This window comes from Barbatula barbatula, assembly GCF_947034865.1.
Source record: "Barbatula barbatula genome assembly, chromosome: 21".
NCBI lineage: Eukaryota > Metazoa > Chordata > Actinopteri > Cypriniformes > Nemacheilidae > Barbatula > Barbatula barbatula.
This window is the reverse complement of record NC_136784.1, coordinates 2,813,015-2,832,220: the sequence shown is the minus strand read 5'-3', so window position 1 is coordinate 2,832,220 and position 19,206 is coordinate 2,813,015. Positions and strand designations below refer to the sequence as shown.

The window sequence follows — 19,206 nt, the reverse complement described above, 5'->3', positions numbered from 1 at the left end:
TGGTCTGACATATGCATTATTATACACACAGTGAGAGGTGTAATATGTGGTCCAGATATGTGCTTGAAAAATTTAAGCTATTGTCACTTTTTTTAATCAAACAAGATGTTTTAAAATCTTTGGAGCATTGTTGTTATTGTTGTGATTTTACAGCAAGGAAATAATTGGTGCACTAGGGATATACTTTGCAAGATTCCAACCTAAAAGGGATAGTTTACACAAAAATGGAAATTTTGTCATCATTTATTCATCCTCATTTCCTTCCGAACCTCAATATGACTCTTTAATTTGTGGAACTGTCTTAGTGGTTTTGCGTATGTATACATTCTTCGAGATGTATTCTTTTGAGAAAGAAAGTAATACCGGTTCGAAATGACACGAGAGTGAGTAAATCTTAACAGAATGTTCATTTTTGCATGAACTATGTCTTTAACAAATGGGGATATATTTGATCTTATCCCGCCCCCTTAGGCCTGCTGCGATTGGAGGAGCTGGTGCGTCACTTCCTCATCTCCCGGGAAACGCTCTCCGTGAGAATGCTTGATGAGAACTTGGACCCCACACCTCTGCTGAAGGAAATACGTGACGACAAAGTTGCCACGATTATCATTGACGCTAATGCATCAGTGTCTATTCTTATACTGAAGAAGGTACGTGATTCCCAGTCTCATAAATCGCATTTAAGCACCTACTAATATTTCATCTCACTTTGTGTCTCAAAGGAAGACATTTTCAGCACATAAATGAAAAATACATCACATCGGAGTTACCTACACTAATATGCATAATCAGGTGAAATATAAAAAAAGTGCTATATGTGAGATTTTATTTGGAACACCATGCAGAAAATTCCGCCGGATATCTATACGTGTTGTGACTCAGTAAAGAACTCAAAGAAATTGGACGGATCGTTGATTTTAGCAGCATATTAAGTTTCTTAAGCAGTTGCTATCGTTGCTTTTATGATAGGATATATAGGAATATATAGGGAAAAGGATATACAGTATACTGGACTATGTTAATGTTAATGCATTTTTCTCTCTCTAGGCATCAGAATTGGGCATGACATCAGCCTTCTACAAGTACATCCTAACCACAATGGTAAACAATGTTTTTTCACTTTGAGCAATGACGCGCTGCCATTTCTCTTCTTTACTCAAGATCATCCAATAACAGCAGGCCTGGCCATTGACAAGTCGGCTCATTAGAGATGCTCAGAGCATCTGGGCCATTTATCATCATCATCATCATGGCTGAGGTGGATTGTGTCCTTGTTTTGAGGTCACACATTTTGGCTCTCATACTTTTCCTTTGTGTAGGATTTAACGGTTACAACTGAAGTAGGTTAAAGCATTTGACATTGAGTGGTGAGGTAGGTTATGTGTTGGCGAACTGAATGAATCTTTTGCTTCTGTTCGAGTTTCTTCTTGAAAAACACTATTTAATCATAAACGCACTTAATTGTAGACTTGAGGATCAAAATCAATTCTCGAATTGGAATCGAAAGGTTAGAAATTGATATAAAATGAACATTTCATGTAGAAACTTCCCACCCATTCATATTACAACTGCATGGTCTTGTTAACATCTACAGTCTTTGATTGAAATCTGCATGTTGAATAATTGATTTTGGTCTTGTCAACTTTACACTGTCTGCAACCTAACCGAGATCCAGCTAAAGATTAAAGACACGTTTGTTCCACTTTTATCACTATCAAGCCTGTCAGAGAGAGCTGTGTCATCATTTTATTTATAAACTCTGTTTCAAGCATCTCGGGACGAATCCGAAGAAAATATCACTGCTGAGTGAGCCAAAGAAGGACCGTCCTGACCCGTCCGTTTTATGACAAGGTGGCTGGATGTCTTTTAGAGATGGAGTTGAATCCTCCTCAACTGCCATACAGAAGGAGATTGTTTGTGATAAATAATCTAGAAGTTGCTTTGATGCGCCACCAATTGACCATGATGGATCCATGAGCCCTCCTGCTGCTCCTACACATCTGGAAAAGGTCTTTGTGGATGGTACAATGAAAGCATCACTGCCTCTCTCTTGGGATTTGCCAGTGGGTAAAACAAGGATGAGGGCTGATTGATTTGGCACTCAAGGTGAAAGCCATGATACTCAAGGACGGCTCAAAAAGTGGCTTGTTTCACTATGGGCACCACGTATGTTGAGTGAAATTCTGTCTGGAGCGGAATTTGCTTTCAGTAAACGACTGTTTATTTATGGATGTGGATTTCCCCAAACCCACAGGGAGCAGCATGTATTACTGTGTATTAGTTCTGACGGCTCGGGCACATGTAGATATTTGAAAAACCTGTAGCTTTTGAATGTGTTATCATATGTACACAAACCACTGAACTTATGTGATTTTGAAAGTAGCTGAACTAAAGCGTATTATAGTATTACATTATCTTAGCATTTTGTTGGTAAATAGTCATCTGTCATTTAATAACTCTCTCTCTCTCTCTCTCTCTCTCTCTCTCTCTCTCTCTCTCTCTCGCTCTCTCTCTCTCAGGATTTCCCTCTGTTAAGGTTGGATGATGTGGTCAATGCAGACAAATATCATTGGCTTCTCCATGTTGAACATCAGTCATCCTTTCTACTTAGAGTTCATCAGAAGTCTGAACCTGTCATGGAGAGAAGGCTGTGATCTCAGCCCTTACCCCGGACCAGCGGTGAGATTACACCATAACATATATATATTTATAGAAAATAAAATCTGCCTCTAAATTGATCAAGTAATGTAACCTATACGGCACAGCCCACAATCCAGCCCTCACTACAGTTCACCCAAACATAAAACTTCTGTCATCACTTATTCGCCCTCATGTCAATCAAAATCTGTATTTGTCTCTTTCTTCTGTGAAACACAAAAGAAGACATTTTGAGAAATGTCTCAGTGGTTTTGTGTTCATTCAGTTGAAGTCAATGGGGGCCTGTGTTTTTGGTTACCAACGTACCAAAGCACAGTGTCTTTTAGATATGAATGAATGCAATTCCAGTCCATAATCTGACTGACGTTTCACTGTATTATTTAATTCAGAACTGTGGTTTGCTGCAGTCTGTAGGACTTTAAATGTATGAAATAACGAGACCACATGTCATCCATAAAGTTTTAAAAGTGCGTCTAAATACTTCATGATGTGTCGCTTTTAAGCCACGTGATATAATTCAGACGTTAAGTTATTTGTTAGACGTTCCACAGGAAGACAGCAGCCACGAGGCCCGAACAGGCGTGGAGAAGCCGTGTCCTCCTAACGACCTCACTTCCTGTCTTTCTCCTTTTCTACTTGCCTTTATTCTCTTATTTTCGTATCTCCCGCAGTTGTCGTCGGCGCTGATGTTCGACGCGGTGCACGTGGTGGTCGGCGCGGTACGAGAGCTGAACCGCAGTCAGGAGATCGGCGTGAAACCTCTCAGCTGCACCTCCTCGCTCATCTGGCAGCACGGCACCAGTTTAATGAACTACCTGCGCATGGTACGTGTCACCATGGCTACCCGCCATTTTCTGACTGCTGGGTTTAATGACTTCAGTATTTATGGGGGTGCATGGGTGCGCATTTGATGTTTGTGTTGTGTTAAAGCTCAATCATCGATGTCGTCATTGTGGTTTTCATGTTGATGTATTTCTGTCCACCGCTCCTTACTGGCTCATAGAGATTCACTAAAGCCAGCGTGGCATGAAAATGGACTTATATTACTTTTGTGAACATATGTTGTTGGCTTTATTGTGCATGACTCATTGGTCCAAAAAATATCTTTGTCAAAGTGTAATAACTTGCCTGAACTCTAAAACTGAGCTTCCTTTTTGCCAAGGATCTTGGAAAATGTTAAAGCAGCCTATATCACAACACTCAACAGCATAATACCTATAATTATATATCTTTTTTTTTATCACAACCCATTCAAACTGCCCTGTATATTTGTCTTTTCTGTGATGTTATGCATAGTCACGGTCATTTACAAGTGACATTAATATTTATAGTGTCTTTTCACACCAATTATTACTGTGCCCTTAACACCAGATGTGCGTTGTTTATTACCACCTGTCCAAAGGTTTGGTTATATTTTATGATTCTTATGCATCTATTATAAATTTTAATGTCCTAGATAGTGTTTGTGCTGTCCAGGCATACGCCTGATCTCCACTGCTTTGACTTTCATTCTCTGTCGCTCCATCTTTGTGTTTCACAGTTTGCTTCATCAATCCATCATCTCATCAGCATCTCCACACCTCTCCTCTCAATTCTCGGTTTGTCTCCACCTTCTTTCTTGCTGGAGTTGTACATCTATACTTTGTTTCCCTTACATCATTGTTACATTGTTACCAAAGTTTAAAGCATAGTTTACAAAAAAATTCTTCATCATTTATGCACCCTCGTATCATTTCAAACCAGTAGGATTTTTCTAGACACAACAATGCACCTTGTATTGTGGTTATTCCAGTCCATGTTCCAGCCCTTTTTTAATAATATCTTTTGTGCTCCCACGAAAGAAAGAAAGAAAGTACAGGATTGAAAGGAGAAAAGGGTAAATGACAGAATTTTAATTTTTTGGATGAACAACCCCCTTAAAGTTGAAGAGTCGTATTTTTTCTACGATGTTAAACATAACCATAACCAACTTCTTTTCTGTGCTTTATTTCATATTGAATCTTAGAATTTGTGCATATCAAAGAGCCAGATGCGTACGTACTATATTCTTCTTTGTTGTTTCTTTGTTTTTAGGTAGAATATGATGGCCTAACAGGACGCATCGAGTTCAACAGCAAAGGCCAGCGGACCAACTACACCCTGCGTATTCTTGAAAAATTCAAGAGGGGTCACAAAGAGGTAAAGCGCACACAAACACATGCTGTATGATTTTATCCGGAAGCATCGGAGCGGTTGTGAGGTCTAATGAACGGGTGGTAGCCGGAGTAATCACCACTTCACTCCTCTAGTATTGATCATAGTATTGATCTCTCGCCTCATGCTCTTTTATCGCTCCTCCATCCCCTCCATTCATTCACTCGTCTCGTTTATTTCTCCGTTATCCCCACGTGAGATCAAACACGCTTTTAAATGGATCACAAATCACAATGAAAACGATGCTTGAATAATTACTAAATGTTAATCAGAAACTATTTTCCCTCTCGGTCTTTGTTTTTTGTCTCATGCAGATTGGTGTCTGGTACTCTAATAACACGCTGGCTATGAACTCCACATCTTTAGACCTCAACACATCCGAAACTTTAGCCAACAAGACGCTTATCGTTACCACAATACTGGTAAGACCTTCTCCAGATATGAAGATGGCTTTGTGGCTTTGGCATGACGCGTGTGAATGTTCGAGGATTTCAAACCAGATTTACAGCTTTATTGTTGTGAATTACAGGGATTTTGGAGTCGCTACAAGCTTTGCAGATTCAAATGTCACAAACAAGCACGGTCCAAACGAAAACAAAATCCAATGGTTTTAAAGATTACATTTCTAAAGCCTCAAAAACCCACCGAAGGAAAACCGCAACACTTGTTTAAACCAGTTTCATTCTTTCACATCTGGGAAAAACAATTTTCCACTAAATATGGGGAAAAATACTTGGTTGAAGGAACTGGGAAATAATGGAATGGAAATTCTCTCATAATTGACCGTATGTCATTACAGATGTATTACAGATGTATACGACTTCTTTTCTTTAGCTGAATTCTAATCATTTTTTTAAATAAAAACATCAATCACTTTACACCGTGTCTACACCGGGCGCGACGCAAAGCAGTTTGTTCTAATGGGTTTGTCATGTCGCGTCTGTAACAGTCAGTAGGCTGCGACCAAAGTCCACAAGGAGATATTCCCCAGATAATCCTTCAATGAACAATCCAAGAGCAAACACGGGGAACAATAGAATAACGTAGCTTCATCTATCAATATGTTACATTTAAGACACGACAATGAACAAGGCAACAGGTTGAGTCCGGGTAATGAGGCTGATGATTGGCAGGTGCGGGTTGAAGGGACGGGTGCAGGAGAGTGGAGGATTCTGGGAAGTAAAGTCCTTGGGGAAAACACGGGGAGACACGGTGGGATATTGTGACAGCATCGTGCCTGTCGTGTCCGGTGTAGACCCGATGTTATACATTTTTGGTCTCAAAATGTTGAAGCTCCCTAAAAAGGAATTAAAATGAATGTCAAATGTATGTAAATAAATTTGTTCTAAAGTTAAACGATATGCTTTAAATTGTAATCAAAGCAGACAGATGTGTTAGACCATCACCATTTTGAGACCTATACTGTTTCCAGTCTTACTAACAATATTTCATGTTTATCAGAAAAGATGGTCTGAATTTTTTCAGAAAGCAAGTTCTAATTCACTTTTAAGCAATACAACAATAGTATTTGTATGTATTTAGGACATTTCCAACACTTATTTTTCATTTGATGAGCTGGATTTTTATCCCAGTTTTCATGTGTATTGTCATCAGTCTTTCACATTGCTGTTGGAGGACTTATGTCACTCCTGGGGTTTGATTTTGTTGGATTTCAAGAGTCACTGAACTGGAATGACCACAATACATATAGAAATGCTGATTAAATGAAAAAGAATAACGGTCTCTTATTTTTTCTGCAGATGTATATGCAATTTCTGAGAAAGGGTCAATTTATTAAAGCGGCCATAACTCAGACAGTTTCTGTATAGCTCATGTTAATCTTGAGTACTTATAGAATAGTATCACAGCCTTCAAATATACGTAGAGTCTTTAGTTTGATCACATTTATAAAGACAGATACAGCCGTACGATTATTTCCGAACACTTTCGGCGCGTGTGGGGAGGCGGGACTAAAGCACGCGCTCACACATTGCCACGAAAACACAGACATCAGTTTCACTTACCACGTGCGGTTCATATCCGGCTTCGTTTAGGGCTAGGAACGCCGCTCCATCTATCAGTTTCAATCGATCTCCAAATCCATTATATCCACCGTTTATATAACATTCATCACTCAAATGCAGGAACTAACAACACAGCTGAACTTAGTGAACAAATTCTTCTCTCTCTCTCCTGCACACAAGTAAAAGTGACTTGTGCGGATGCTCCTTCTCCCGCTCTCCACGGTTGATGCGTTGGGGTGCCACATGCTTTTCTGGGAGAATTGTCCAATAAGGGACTAAGAAAAGTTGTTATTTAACGATTTTTCATGTTCGAAAAAACTTTCCGAAACCTGTACGAACACTGGGGGAGTGTATCGAGCACAGAAATACTACGTAATACGTCCAACTCGTTTTTAGACAAGTTGAACATGTTAAGCATGAGAAGACAACAAATTTAACATTGTAAATAAGTCAGAATGCATGAAACACTGTTGCTGGGCCGCTTTAAGAAATACACTATTAGCAGGTATTCAAACAATAGCGTCTTAGCCTATAACAAACTTTCACATGTACTGCCGTCTCATTGCTGAGCACCAATCAAATTGCCACTTTCATTGTATGGGCATCGACTTTCATGTTTACGGCACTTCCACCGTGTGGAAATGGCTGGCGGAATATCACAGCGTTAAATGTTATCTCCATCCTCTTTTATAGGAAAATCCATACATGATGCGCAAGGCAAACCACCAGGAATTCCAGGGAAACGATCAGTACGAGGGATTCTGTGTGGATATGCTGCGGGAACTGTCGGATATTTTGAAGTTCTCTTACCGGATCAAGTTAGTGGATGACGGGCTGTATGGAGCTCCAGAACCGAACGGGTCTTGGACCGGCATGGTGGGAGAACTCATCAACCGGGTATGCCTCTGCTTTCCCTGAATCCTCATCATGCTTTTCAACAAAAAAAGACCTCTCTCTCATCTTTTGATGCTTTCTAAAGAAATTCACAGCAAATGGAAAGCAGTTGTTGTGCCAAGCGGTACAGGTTATTATGCAAACTGCAGGTTGTTTCTGTTTCGCAAGCAACAAAACAACTCCATTATTATAGAATGTGAATTTATTATTGTGTGTTTATTTTCCTACAAATCATTCAGAACGTGATTTGTGTTTTGTATACAGGCAATTTCTCCGAACTCAAAGCCCATTTCTCCGGCACTCTCTCTATGAATATGTCCTTTTATTCAGTCTTGTATGAGCCGCTCGAGAGTTTTTATGCAGATTGTTGTTTTCACAATCCGATGTTTCCATTAAACCAGCAGATATTAGCACAGTTCACACTAATGCTAAAAATAATCGTGGCGGTAATGACGTTCTATTAACCTTAGTGTGGGAAGGTCTCATCAAAGCTCTTTCAATTACGACAACACACACGCAGATACAAATCACTTTCTACTACCTCAAACCTTTCTGCATCTGTTAGAGTCAGTGTACAGTTTGCACACATTAATGTGTTGTGTGAATGCAGGAGGCACCCATACCTGCCCATTCTCTCCTGCGTGAATACACACACATTTCTCATGTCTGACACTTAGATGACACCCTTTGGAAGGTTGCCAGTTTCGGCAGAATTAAAAAAGACACTTATTTGTTTCTTTTTAAGGGAATAAGCGACGCTTTGCTTGTAGTTATTTGAGAATTAATTCAAGTAGTGAATCTGAACCTTTTTGAGGTCTATTCGAAGGCTCCCCCATTCATAATTCCTTCCCGATAGTGTGTTCTAAAGTTTAGTCTAAAAGGATGTTTATGTATGTTATTTAAAAAAAACTAATATCTAGATTTCTTTGCTTATTTTACTCCTTATTTGATTTTAGTTTAAAGTGATAGTTCACCCAAGAAAGTCATTTACTTACCCACTTGTTATATCAAAGCTGCATGACTTTCTTCAACAGAACACAAAAGATGTCTTGAAAAATGTTGGTGACCAAACAACGGCCAAATTCTTCAAAATATCTTCAAGTCTCTTGATCTGTGGATCTCTTCTCTGGATCTGTTCCACATTGGTGGAATGATCTACCAGCTGCTACAAGATCAGCAGACTCGGTTGCCATCTTTAAAAAACGCCTAAAAACGCATCTCTTCCGTCAACACGTCGCTGATTGATTTTTCCTAATTCTCTTCCCTTTCCTTCTTTATAAAGAAAATAAAAAATAAAAAACCTTCTAACCTCACTATTCTTAGCTTTTTATACTGTGCTAGACTTTAATGGACTAGTTTGATGCACTTATGTATTTTGTGGCCTATGTTGTTATAATTGCTTCCAATGTTTCCTCATCTGTAAGTCGCTTTGGATAAAAGCGTCTGCTAAATGACTAAATGTAAATGTAAGTCATACAGGTTTAAAATGATCCGAGGGTGAATAAATGATGACACAATCTTTATTAACTATCACTTTAAATCATTTTAAGTCACATTTTGTCTGCTCGAGTGACATTAAACCATGTCGCAGGTCACACACACATTGTTGACAACAATGAACTGCTACAGTGTGTATAATTGTGTTTTTGTATTAAAAAGATCAGCTGTTTGACTGAATTGAAGGCTTTCCCGTTGCACTTGAGATGCATTCACTGACTTTGGCTTACTGACATTTCATTGCATCTGCTGTAAAAATGAATTCAACTTAATGTCATATTGAAGTTTCACACACCATTACACACATACTGTATCAATTAGGTTCAACCAAAGCAAATCGTAAGGCTAGAATTACATTTATATTTATGCATTTGGCAGACGCTTTTATTCAAAGCAGCTTATACGGTTCATTCAAGTTATCACTCCATGCATTCACAGGGAATCGAAGCTTTGTGTGAAAATACTGGAAATAGAGGAGGCTTTATTAAGAACAAAAATAAAACCACCCAAAGATTTCTTCCTTCCTATCTATTTCCTCAGGAACTTTTACACTCTTTTTTCTTCCTCCCTTCATATTTCTTTAGATATCGCTGGTCTCTCAAGGGCGTACCGCGTGTCCTCCCTGGAAGTCTAGTCTTTACTATCGCTCTGTTTTTACCCTTTCCTCATCGACCCTTCCCACAAGTGTCTGTTTGTTCTTTCAAGGACTGTTGCTTTATCTTTTCCTGTCTCTTCTCCCATTTTTCGCTCTTTAGCCTCTCATTCTATGTAATAAATAAATCTCTTTCCTTTACCCAAGGTCTCTCATATCACATTCTTCCATCAACTCCCTCCCCCCTCAACGGCACCTACGTTTCTCTCCACAATTCCATTCATTTATCCATCCATCCATCTATCTTCCGGCCTTGACTCTGCCAAAAACTAGCAAAGAAATAAAAGAGGAAAAGACCTTTTCCTTTTCTTACCCGCACCTCCCTGTCATTTAGAACAACAGACAATGTCAGATGTTTTTCTTCTCAAGTGCTGCATGAAATCAAGGTTGACGTTTAGCGCAAGAATACCCAGGTGCAAACAACATGACGTGAACGTGCTTTGTTCCAGCCGAGCGTTTTTAAACCGATGACTAACGCAGCGGTGTGCTAATGAGTGCTTAGCAACCATCACTAAATTAACAACACAACAGAGGCAGTTTGTAGTTAGTCGCTGTCAATACGACTCCCCGCAGCATCGCGTTGTCATAGAAACGCAGCAGCATATACTGCATTGTAGCAGAGGTACATTAAATAGATTGTGGGTTATTGTCATGCACTTTATTTTAGATTAAACGGATAGTTCACACAAAAAAAAACATGTTATCATTTATTCACTCTCAAGTCGTTCGAAACCACATGTATGACTCTTTAGGCCGTGGATCAGAAAAGGAGATATTTTAAGAAATTGTTTGGCTATCAACGTTCTTCAGAATGTCTTTTGTGTTCTGCAGAATAAAGTAATACAGGTTTTAAATGACACAAAGGTAAGTAAATAATGAAATAATCAAAATTTTAGGGTGAATAATCCATAAGTCAAAGTCTGCTTGTCAATTCTGCCACATGTACATTTAGAGGATTGAAATTGCATTTCTCTCGGACCCATGGTGCATACAAAAATAACACTAACACAGAATAAAAATCTTTATATTAAAAAGAAAATACAGAATATACATACATGTCAAAGAAAGCTGCTTTGAAACTTGGCAGCATTTTAAAAAGCCTATATAAATAAACTTCAATTAAATTGAATTGAGTGTTTGAAGGAGTTGGGATTGATTTTAAAATAATTTTTTGTGTGGGAGAGCAACATAAGGGATGAAAGGTTTTGTAAGCAATGAAATACTTTTTTAATGTTCTCCCATGAAACTTATAAACAGTAGTAAAGATAACTGTAAATACTACAGTACTTATGAAACTTACTGTCGTAAAATGTACATAATAGTAACGTATAGTACAGTAGACTATAGTTAATACTACTGTTAAAAATGTTGCTGTAGTTATGCAGCTAGTTGCCAGCAACTAATGTACATTTATATTCATCTAATTTATTGACAACAGTTTGTTCAAAGATAAATAAACATTGACATTGAGCATTCCTTATTCTCTCTCTCTCTCTCTCTATGCAGAAAGCAGATCTTGCAGTCGCTGGATTTACCATTACGTCAGAGAGGGAGAAGGTCATCGATTTCTCTAAACCTTTCATGAACCTGGGTATCAGTATCCTGTACCGTGTTCACATAGTAAGAAACTTCTTATACTGTATTGCATATGACATTTTTTATTTTCATGTTTTAATATCTGAAAGAATTGCATTATGCTACTTGCTGAAAGTCGCATTCCAATATAAGGACCTCAGTCAGTTTTCAATATTCAGTATATTGTTTTGGAGTAAATCTCATAAACCTAGTCAAGGTCATGTCCGGGTCTTTGAACCCTCGAATCTAATACAAAAAATGAAAATGTTCATGAAAAATATCGAAGTCTGTTTAAGTACCATTAAGACTTCTGCAATATCGTCAATATGTTGCTTTACACCGTTGTATAGTGTTTATGTTTTTGTACTAGGCCAATGGTCCAGTGGACCCATACCATTGTTCGGTTTTAAATACTTTACACATGTTGACTTGATTCTTATTACATTATTATGTTTATTTGTCATTAAGCTTTGTTAATTCACACTTATGGAAAGAGTATTTTTTGTAGAAAATATTCAATACGGGTCCGACAAGCCCAAACACCACACATTTCTTAATCCAATAGAAATGATTGCATGCGATTTACATTTATCATGAATATTATGGTCTATATTTGATCTGAATTTAAATCTGTTATTGATTCGCCGTCACTGTCATATTCTGCATTATAACATATCTTTGTATATATCAAAAGCAAACTTTTACCAACTTTGTCACCTTGTTTACAAGGCTTCACTCACTGGAACAACAACAAAGCAAGTGTATGAGGAAAAGCACTCAAGCGTTTGTTTGTTTTGTATTGTGTGTGCTTTCCGCAGGGCAGGAAGCCAGGTTATTTCTCCTTCTTGGATCCCTTTTCGCCAGCTGTCTGGCTCTTTATGCTTTTAGCCTATCTGGCTGTTAGCTGTATACTTTTCCTGGCAGCCAGGTACCACACTGTCACTCAATACACACATATCTGTTTTAGATATTATATTCACCGTCAGGCGTTCTCTCTGTGCTAACGCTGGTGTTCTGCATATCATAAGCGTTATGGGAGCTTTCTAAAAATGGATGCCTGAGCTCGACTTCTGATTTTCATTATCTAAAGTGTTATTATACGGAGCTTGACGATATTTAATATTTCATGAAGCAGGTAAACATTTCTCTCTGTCTCTCTCACACACATCAGGCTGAGTCCATATGAGTGGTACAACCCCTTCCCGTGTTGGCGGGACCGCAGGGATCTTCTGGAGAACCAGTACACTCTGGGGAACAGCCTGTGGTTTCCTATTGGTGGTTTCATGCAGCAGGGCTCAGAGATCATGCCCCGGGCCCTGTCCACACGCTGCGTCAGTGGAGTTTGGTAAGTGTGGGGATGTTTCACGCTGTCTTTAAATAATGTGGTTTTCAATGTAAAACTACAAACGGGCCAAGATGTAAAGCAGTGGTACTTTTCAGATCACGTTTCAACTTTAGTAAATAAGACATTGCAAGTCACCTACTCACCTCTACAAAAATCACATGAACACTGCGATAAAATTCAAGGTGTGTTGTTTTGTAGAATTATTTTATTGGCTTTATTGTTTTCTTTTATAACTGATGTAAGCGTGGTTTGATAAGATAGAATATCACATGAATGGCCTACTCCCGCTCTGCGTTTGGGATGTGTTTACAGTTGAAGTCGAACGTTTACATCCCCCTTTGTTAATTGCTTATATTTCATTTCCTGAGAAATATAAAAAATCAATTTTTTATAGCTTCTGAAAGACATTACTGAATAAAACTATTTATATATAAACAAAACAATAACAATTTACACATAAGAAATACATTTTCAGAGGTTTTTCATGAGCATCACTGAATGTTTCTATCTATTGTAATAGTTGAGTCTCTTGTTTGTCCTCAACGTAAACCGATGAATCTCAACATCATACAGTTGCTGCTGGACATGAGTCAAACATACAGAAAGGTTCTGGAGGACCTGCATCATTTTTCTGAAGATCAGTGGACAGTTTAATGACCCAAAACAAACAAGAAACCATTAAACAACTGTGACAAAAAGTCATTGACTGTTCAGGTAACATCATACAGTATTAATAATAAGGTATATGTAAACTTTTGACCTGTGCTATTATTAGAAAAACTTTTAGTGTGAACTTCATATTAAAATCTCCTTAGTAAAATAACTTGTTCAGGCCAGGACTAAATTCAAAATAATCCTTCCGTTTTCATAATTCCTCTTATTTTTCCCATATTTTTGCAGCAATTTCCACATTCTGCATAGTGGGATGTAAACTTTTAACTTCAACTGTATGTGTTGCATGATTTCTAATTTTGTAATAAAAAATAATTTAAATTTGAATTGCATATATAGATATATCAGTAATTCCATTGTTATAATAAATAAACATTTAAAATTACATTTAAAAATAAGGAATCGACTGTTTATATATATATATATATATATATATATATATATATATATATATATATATTTAAAATAAAAAATTTAGATAGAAAATAGATTTAAAAAATCACAATATATTTCTGATTTTATTTGATATTTTGTTTGTAATAGACACATGAACTAAGCTTTAAATTGCGTTACAAAAGGATTTTAATTCATTATTGTCTTGTTTTCCAAAAATGTCACCCCCAAAACGTAGATAAATGGATTTAGTGAAACTGTAGAATAACAAGACTTGTCAAGTAAAACCTTTTGAAGTGTGTTGTAACTTTGTTTGTTTGTGTGAACGGCCACATTTGTTCGTGTCCAGACATATACTTGTGCAATTTACGATCTTGAATCACATCTTCAGATTAGTCATCCATCTCAAATGGTGCGCCTTCTATCTTTCTATCTCTAAATATCTCTTTTCTCAGTTGCATCTTTTCCGTTTCGGCCCTGTGCCTTCATCTTGAGGTTATTTGAGCCGAGCAACATATCTTTTCTAAGAAAGTAACAATGGAGGTGAAACAATTCTGTCTGAAGCCAAATGTTTGATCATCCGTGGTGTGAATAAACACAATAGATGGGAGTTTTAATCCGATGTAGGGGTGACCCAGAAACCAGCTACTGATTTCACAATCATCCTCTATCAGCGCGTCATCCCTGAGAAAATCATGTCCATTATGCCCCGGAGGAAACGTGACTGCAATTAGTACTTTCATTTTTGATGAAAACTTTAACTAAAAGACACGTAACTGGTCATGCTTCAGTGTTCGCTTTCAACAAACCATTAAATACGACTTTTCCCCCAATAAACTCTTAATTTGTTGCTTATTAATAGTTAGTAAGGTAGTTGGTAGGTTAAGGTATTGGGTAGGATTAGGTATGTAGAGCATGGTAATGCAGAATATGTGCTTTATTAGAACTAATAAACGGCCAATTAGCCAATAATAGGCACGCTAATAACAGCTAGTAAATATTGAGAATCGCCCCCTACACTGAAGTGTTACCGAAACGTTTTATTGCTTGTCTAGTCTCGTGAGCGCTAACAGATCTTTCTCGCAGGACCCGGAAAATCTCTTTTCATTTCAGTGTGATTTACCGCGTGTTTATTAGGGACGGGCATCAAGGTTGGCGCTTATTTTATGGGATTTCCGGTTGGTCGTTTGAATTTCCATCAATGGATGAGGATGCATTTTGATGGCATAATGGTGGCCAGCAGGGGCCAATGGTAAAATCAGCAGAGAATTGTCACTTTGGAACATCTGACAGTTATAGGGAGCCTCAGAGATGACGTCTTTTTGTATGCAAAACCCGGAAGCCAGTTAGCATTTGAGGCCTTCTGGTTCCTTCGCATTAAATTCTATGGGGTTTTTTATTAGTTTTTGCCCAAAATAAGGTCTGTGGTAAACCAAACCTCCAAATATTTTCACGTTTTATTCTATGACATAAAACACACCAATTATAACCCGCTTGTGATTTAAGCCTATTGTGTCTTAAAAACGGCGGTCGCTAACAAGTTGCTTAAAGTCACTCCTTCCTTTGGCGGGGACGTTAGACGTCATCGTGCACAAATCTCTTAAAAGGTAGATGTGGATTCATTCACGGAGTAATTTTATACCAGGGAACACACGTTTAATAACGTTTATAGCATCGTGTTCGGTTTTTACTTCAGCCGATTGTATTTCGGCTTCAAAAGAAACAAATGTTTTGTTAATTTGTAAAGATTGTCTTTATAGACAAAACGTGTAAACATCACAAACCCTTGTTAGCTTGTTTTTTGCGATCTTCCAAAACTCTATGGGAAAAATGCATAGGCTTTCGGTCAAGACAACCAGCACAACGCTCCCTTCCGCTGTTCTGTGGATTTATGCTACCCATCGAATCTTGCTACCCTCGTGTTGTGATTGGGTGGGGTAATTTAGGTGTAAGGGTTGGGGTAGGGGAGGGGTTAGTCCTCTTTTGTATAGAGGTAGCAAAATTTGACAGGGTGGCATAAATTGTCAGAACAGCCGGTTAGCCAACAAAAATACTTCATCTCTGAGGTACTGGATTAGAAAGTAAATTATCCAGTAAATGTATTCAGTAAATAAAAGAAAAAGTGAAATTTGGATTTTATGCCTTCACGTCAGATTTACAATCTGTTATCAAGGCTTGTTAATTCATTCCCAGTGACAGATAATTTCACAGAGTTGCAAACAGACCTTATCTCATTTCTAGCATCTAGTGCTTTAGATTTGTGTGTGGTTCTATATTAGATGGAACGGCCTGTAGATGACACTTCGACCGTGAAGGTAATTCCTGTATGTCAGCATATTTGTACACATGCGTGTCTAATGCAAACAGCCATCTGTAATGCAGACGTTATGTCTGGCTGTTTGTGAAACAGGTGGGCCTTTACGCTGATCATCATCTCCTCCTACACGGCGAACCTGGCGGCGTTCCTGACGGTTCAGAGGATGGAGGTGCCGATCGAATCTGCGGACGACCTGGCCGATCAGACGAACATCCAGTACGGCACTATTCAGGCAGGAAGTACCATGACCTTCTTCATGGTATGTATGGTTTGTGTATTGTATTGTTTTTACCAATTTTGAGACAAAACGGTTCCCATCCGATTAAACCTTCCTTTATGGACAATTAATAAATGTTTTAATTTTAAATAGGAATAGACCTATTTGGAAATATTGGAAGAAAATTCATAAAATAAATTATCTGACACCTATATGGCTGATAATACAGTATCCTTAATATTCCATTTCTTAATTAAATTATGACATTCGATTTAGAGTTATAGTAAATAAATAATTTAGAATTATAGTGTATTAATATTATTAATTTATATTAATATTTATAAATGTTTAAGGCTGTTTTAAATATTTGATTTACGATTTAAAGTTACAATTTTAAGAGAAAATGCTTTTTCAATGTTACAATTTTGTTTTTAAATGCATCGATTTGTTTATTTTTAAGGTTTTTATAAGGTCTAGGTTTAAAATAGAAAATAAACTACAAGTACAATTCATAAACAATGCAAATCCCTAATATGACTGAATATTTTCATGTCCGAACGAATTTGTCTGACAGGCTCACAACAAGTGATGTCACAATGCATCACTTCCTGTTTATGACAGCTAACAGTTGGCTTAATGACTCACATCCACATCTCTATTCACACCCGCGGCGAAGTTCTCTTCCGCTATCAGATCAAATTTAATCCAAGTCAAGTATTTTTCTACAGAAATCAAGTCTTATTTTTTCTCTCACCCTCTCCATCCTTATTTCCCTGTTTATTTTATCACTTCACTCGCCACGCACGTAAATTCCAGCACAAATTGATAAATTATCTCTCAATCTGCCACCCTTAATCTATTTCCCACTCAGCGTCTGCCAATAAAATGTTTTCATCTTCATGTCTTCCTAAATATAATTCTCGCTCTATTTCTTTACTTTGCAATACTCTTCTCTCCAATGACTTTCGTCAATGACAATTTTACACGTTCTCAGAACTCACGCTACCAGACGTACCAGCGTATGTGGAATTACATGTACTCCAAGCAGCCCAGCGTGTTCGTGAAGAGCACGGAGGACGGCATAGCGCGGGTTTTAAACTCCAAGTACGCCTTTCTTCTGGAGAGCACCATGAACGAGTACTACCGTCGTCTGAACTGCAACCTCACGCAGATAGGAGGACTGTTGGACACCAAGGGCTACGGCATTGGAATGCCTTTGGGTGAGTCAAGCAGATGAATGACGTTGAGTTGTGATGCTTGAGCGAACGACATGGGTTTAAATGTGGATGTGTTTCTCCTCAACGATTCTCTCTTGCTTTGTGTTTTCACTTTGAAGAAAAAGGGCCCAAAAAATGTAGTTTAGCTTAAATCCCCAAGGAGTGTCACAGAGACAAGAAAGCCATCTCTATAATAACATCACGTCGTACTGTGTGTGAACATCCCGGATAGATGGCTTGACACATCCCGCAACGCTTGATAAATACCAATTGTGACTTTGTCTTTGACATTTGCCATCCTGCGATTACTTCTCGACAGGCGGATATTAGAAAAAGCGTAAAATGGCAATTTTACAGCGTGTGTGTTTAGCGTTGAGTACATTAAATGGTGATTAGTAGGCGTGACAGGGAGAAAAGACTGATCGGACGACATGGGGTCTTATTCGTGGGTAAAGAATGGGGCTAAGTGAGATAATGGTCACTGTTGAGCCGTACCCTCTTGAATAATACTGTGGGAGGGTTTTCTGGATTCCAGTGTAGAAGGTCTTGTCAAGTTAAAATGTAAGAGGCTTATTGCATAACGCTTAAAGAATCCAGCTGTGATAGTGAAATAGGTCATAAAAGTGTTATTAGCGTCATGTGGTATTTTCTACAGTAGTCCCACGGCTCATATTCCAAAAGATTTCCAAGCAAACTGTCCGTTGCGATTTTTACAACGCTCTTTAGAGATGATCAGCGTTATTTAGCAGCCTAGCTTTTTGCACTGCAGTTTGATTCCCCGGGACAGAATAATGGCCTGAGGTTGGAATGAGTTGTAACATAGTGTAAATACATCCCTGTTGTTTATTATTTTAAAACATTTATTTTATTAGTAGTATTTTAGACAATTTTATATTGACTTTCCCACTTATCTACTGAAAAGTGAATAGGTAACTTTTCCTACTCCTCTCAACTGTGAGCATGGTTTACATTGTTGTGTATAAGTCAGGACAATCTTATTTATGCAGTTACTCAATAATACACTTTAAATTGTTATAGTAGTTACATCTGTATTAGTGCTGTTAAACAATAAATCGCATCCAGAATAAAAGTTTGTGTTAACATAATATCTGTGTACTGTTCGTATTCATTTTGTATTTATGAACATACATTCATATATTTAAGAAATAAAATGATTAAACATTTATATATAATTTCAGTTATTGGTAAATATAAATAAATACAATTAAATATTTCCTGTGTGTGTGTGTTTATAAATACAAAATTAATATAAAGTACATAGACATGTAACATAGTATGTAAACAAAATTTTTTATTCTAGATGCGATTAATAAACAGTATCTTTTACTGGGACAAACTTGAATTAAATGCCTCTGGTCATGTGACCATTTACATGGTAAAATTATGTGTTTTGGTGTTAAAATATTCTCATGAATTCAAGTTTTTATTAATCTTTATTTTCATTCATCAATATATAATTCATTAAAAAACATCCCACGGATGTAACCAATGGAATCAAATGGATCACTTGAGCAATATTTTAACAGATGAA

General features: G+C 37.6%; 1 protein-coding gene across 1 annotated transcript in view; it reads left to right on the top strand.

Annotated features, from left to right (window-relative positions):
* Positions 1-19,206, top strand: part of LOC306909931 (glutamate receptor ionotropic, kainate 5) — a 60,513-nt gene that overhangs the window by 35,829 nt on the left and 5,478 nt on the right. The window contains 13 exon segments of the mRNA XM_079484078.1: positions 472-650; positions 1,048-1,101; positions 2,520-2,554; positions 2,556-2,679; positions 3,330-3,482; positions 4,732-4,836; positions 5,166-5,273; positions 7,569-7,772; positions 11,425-11,538; positions 12,312-12,421; positions 12,665-12,838; positions 16,314-16,479; positions 17,432-17,657. Coding sequence (XP_079340204.1) covers positions 472-650; positions 1,048-1,101; positions 2,520-2,554; positions 2,556-2,679; positions 3,330-3,482; positions 4,732-4,836; positions 5,166-5,273; positions 7,569-7,772; positions 11,425-11,538; positions 12,312-12,421; positions 12,665-12,838; positions 16,314-16,479; positions 17,432-17,657 — 1,752 coding nt within the window.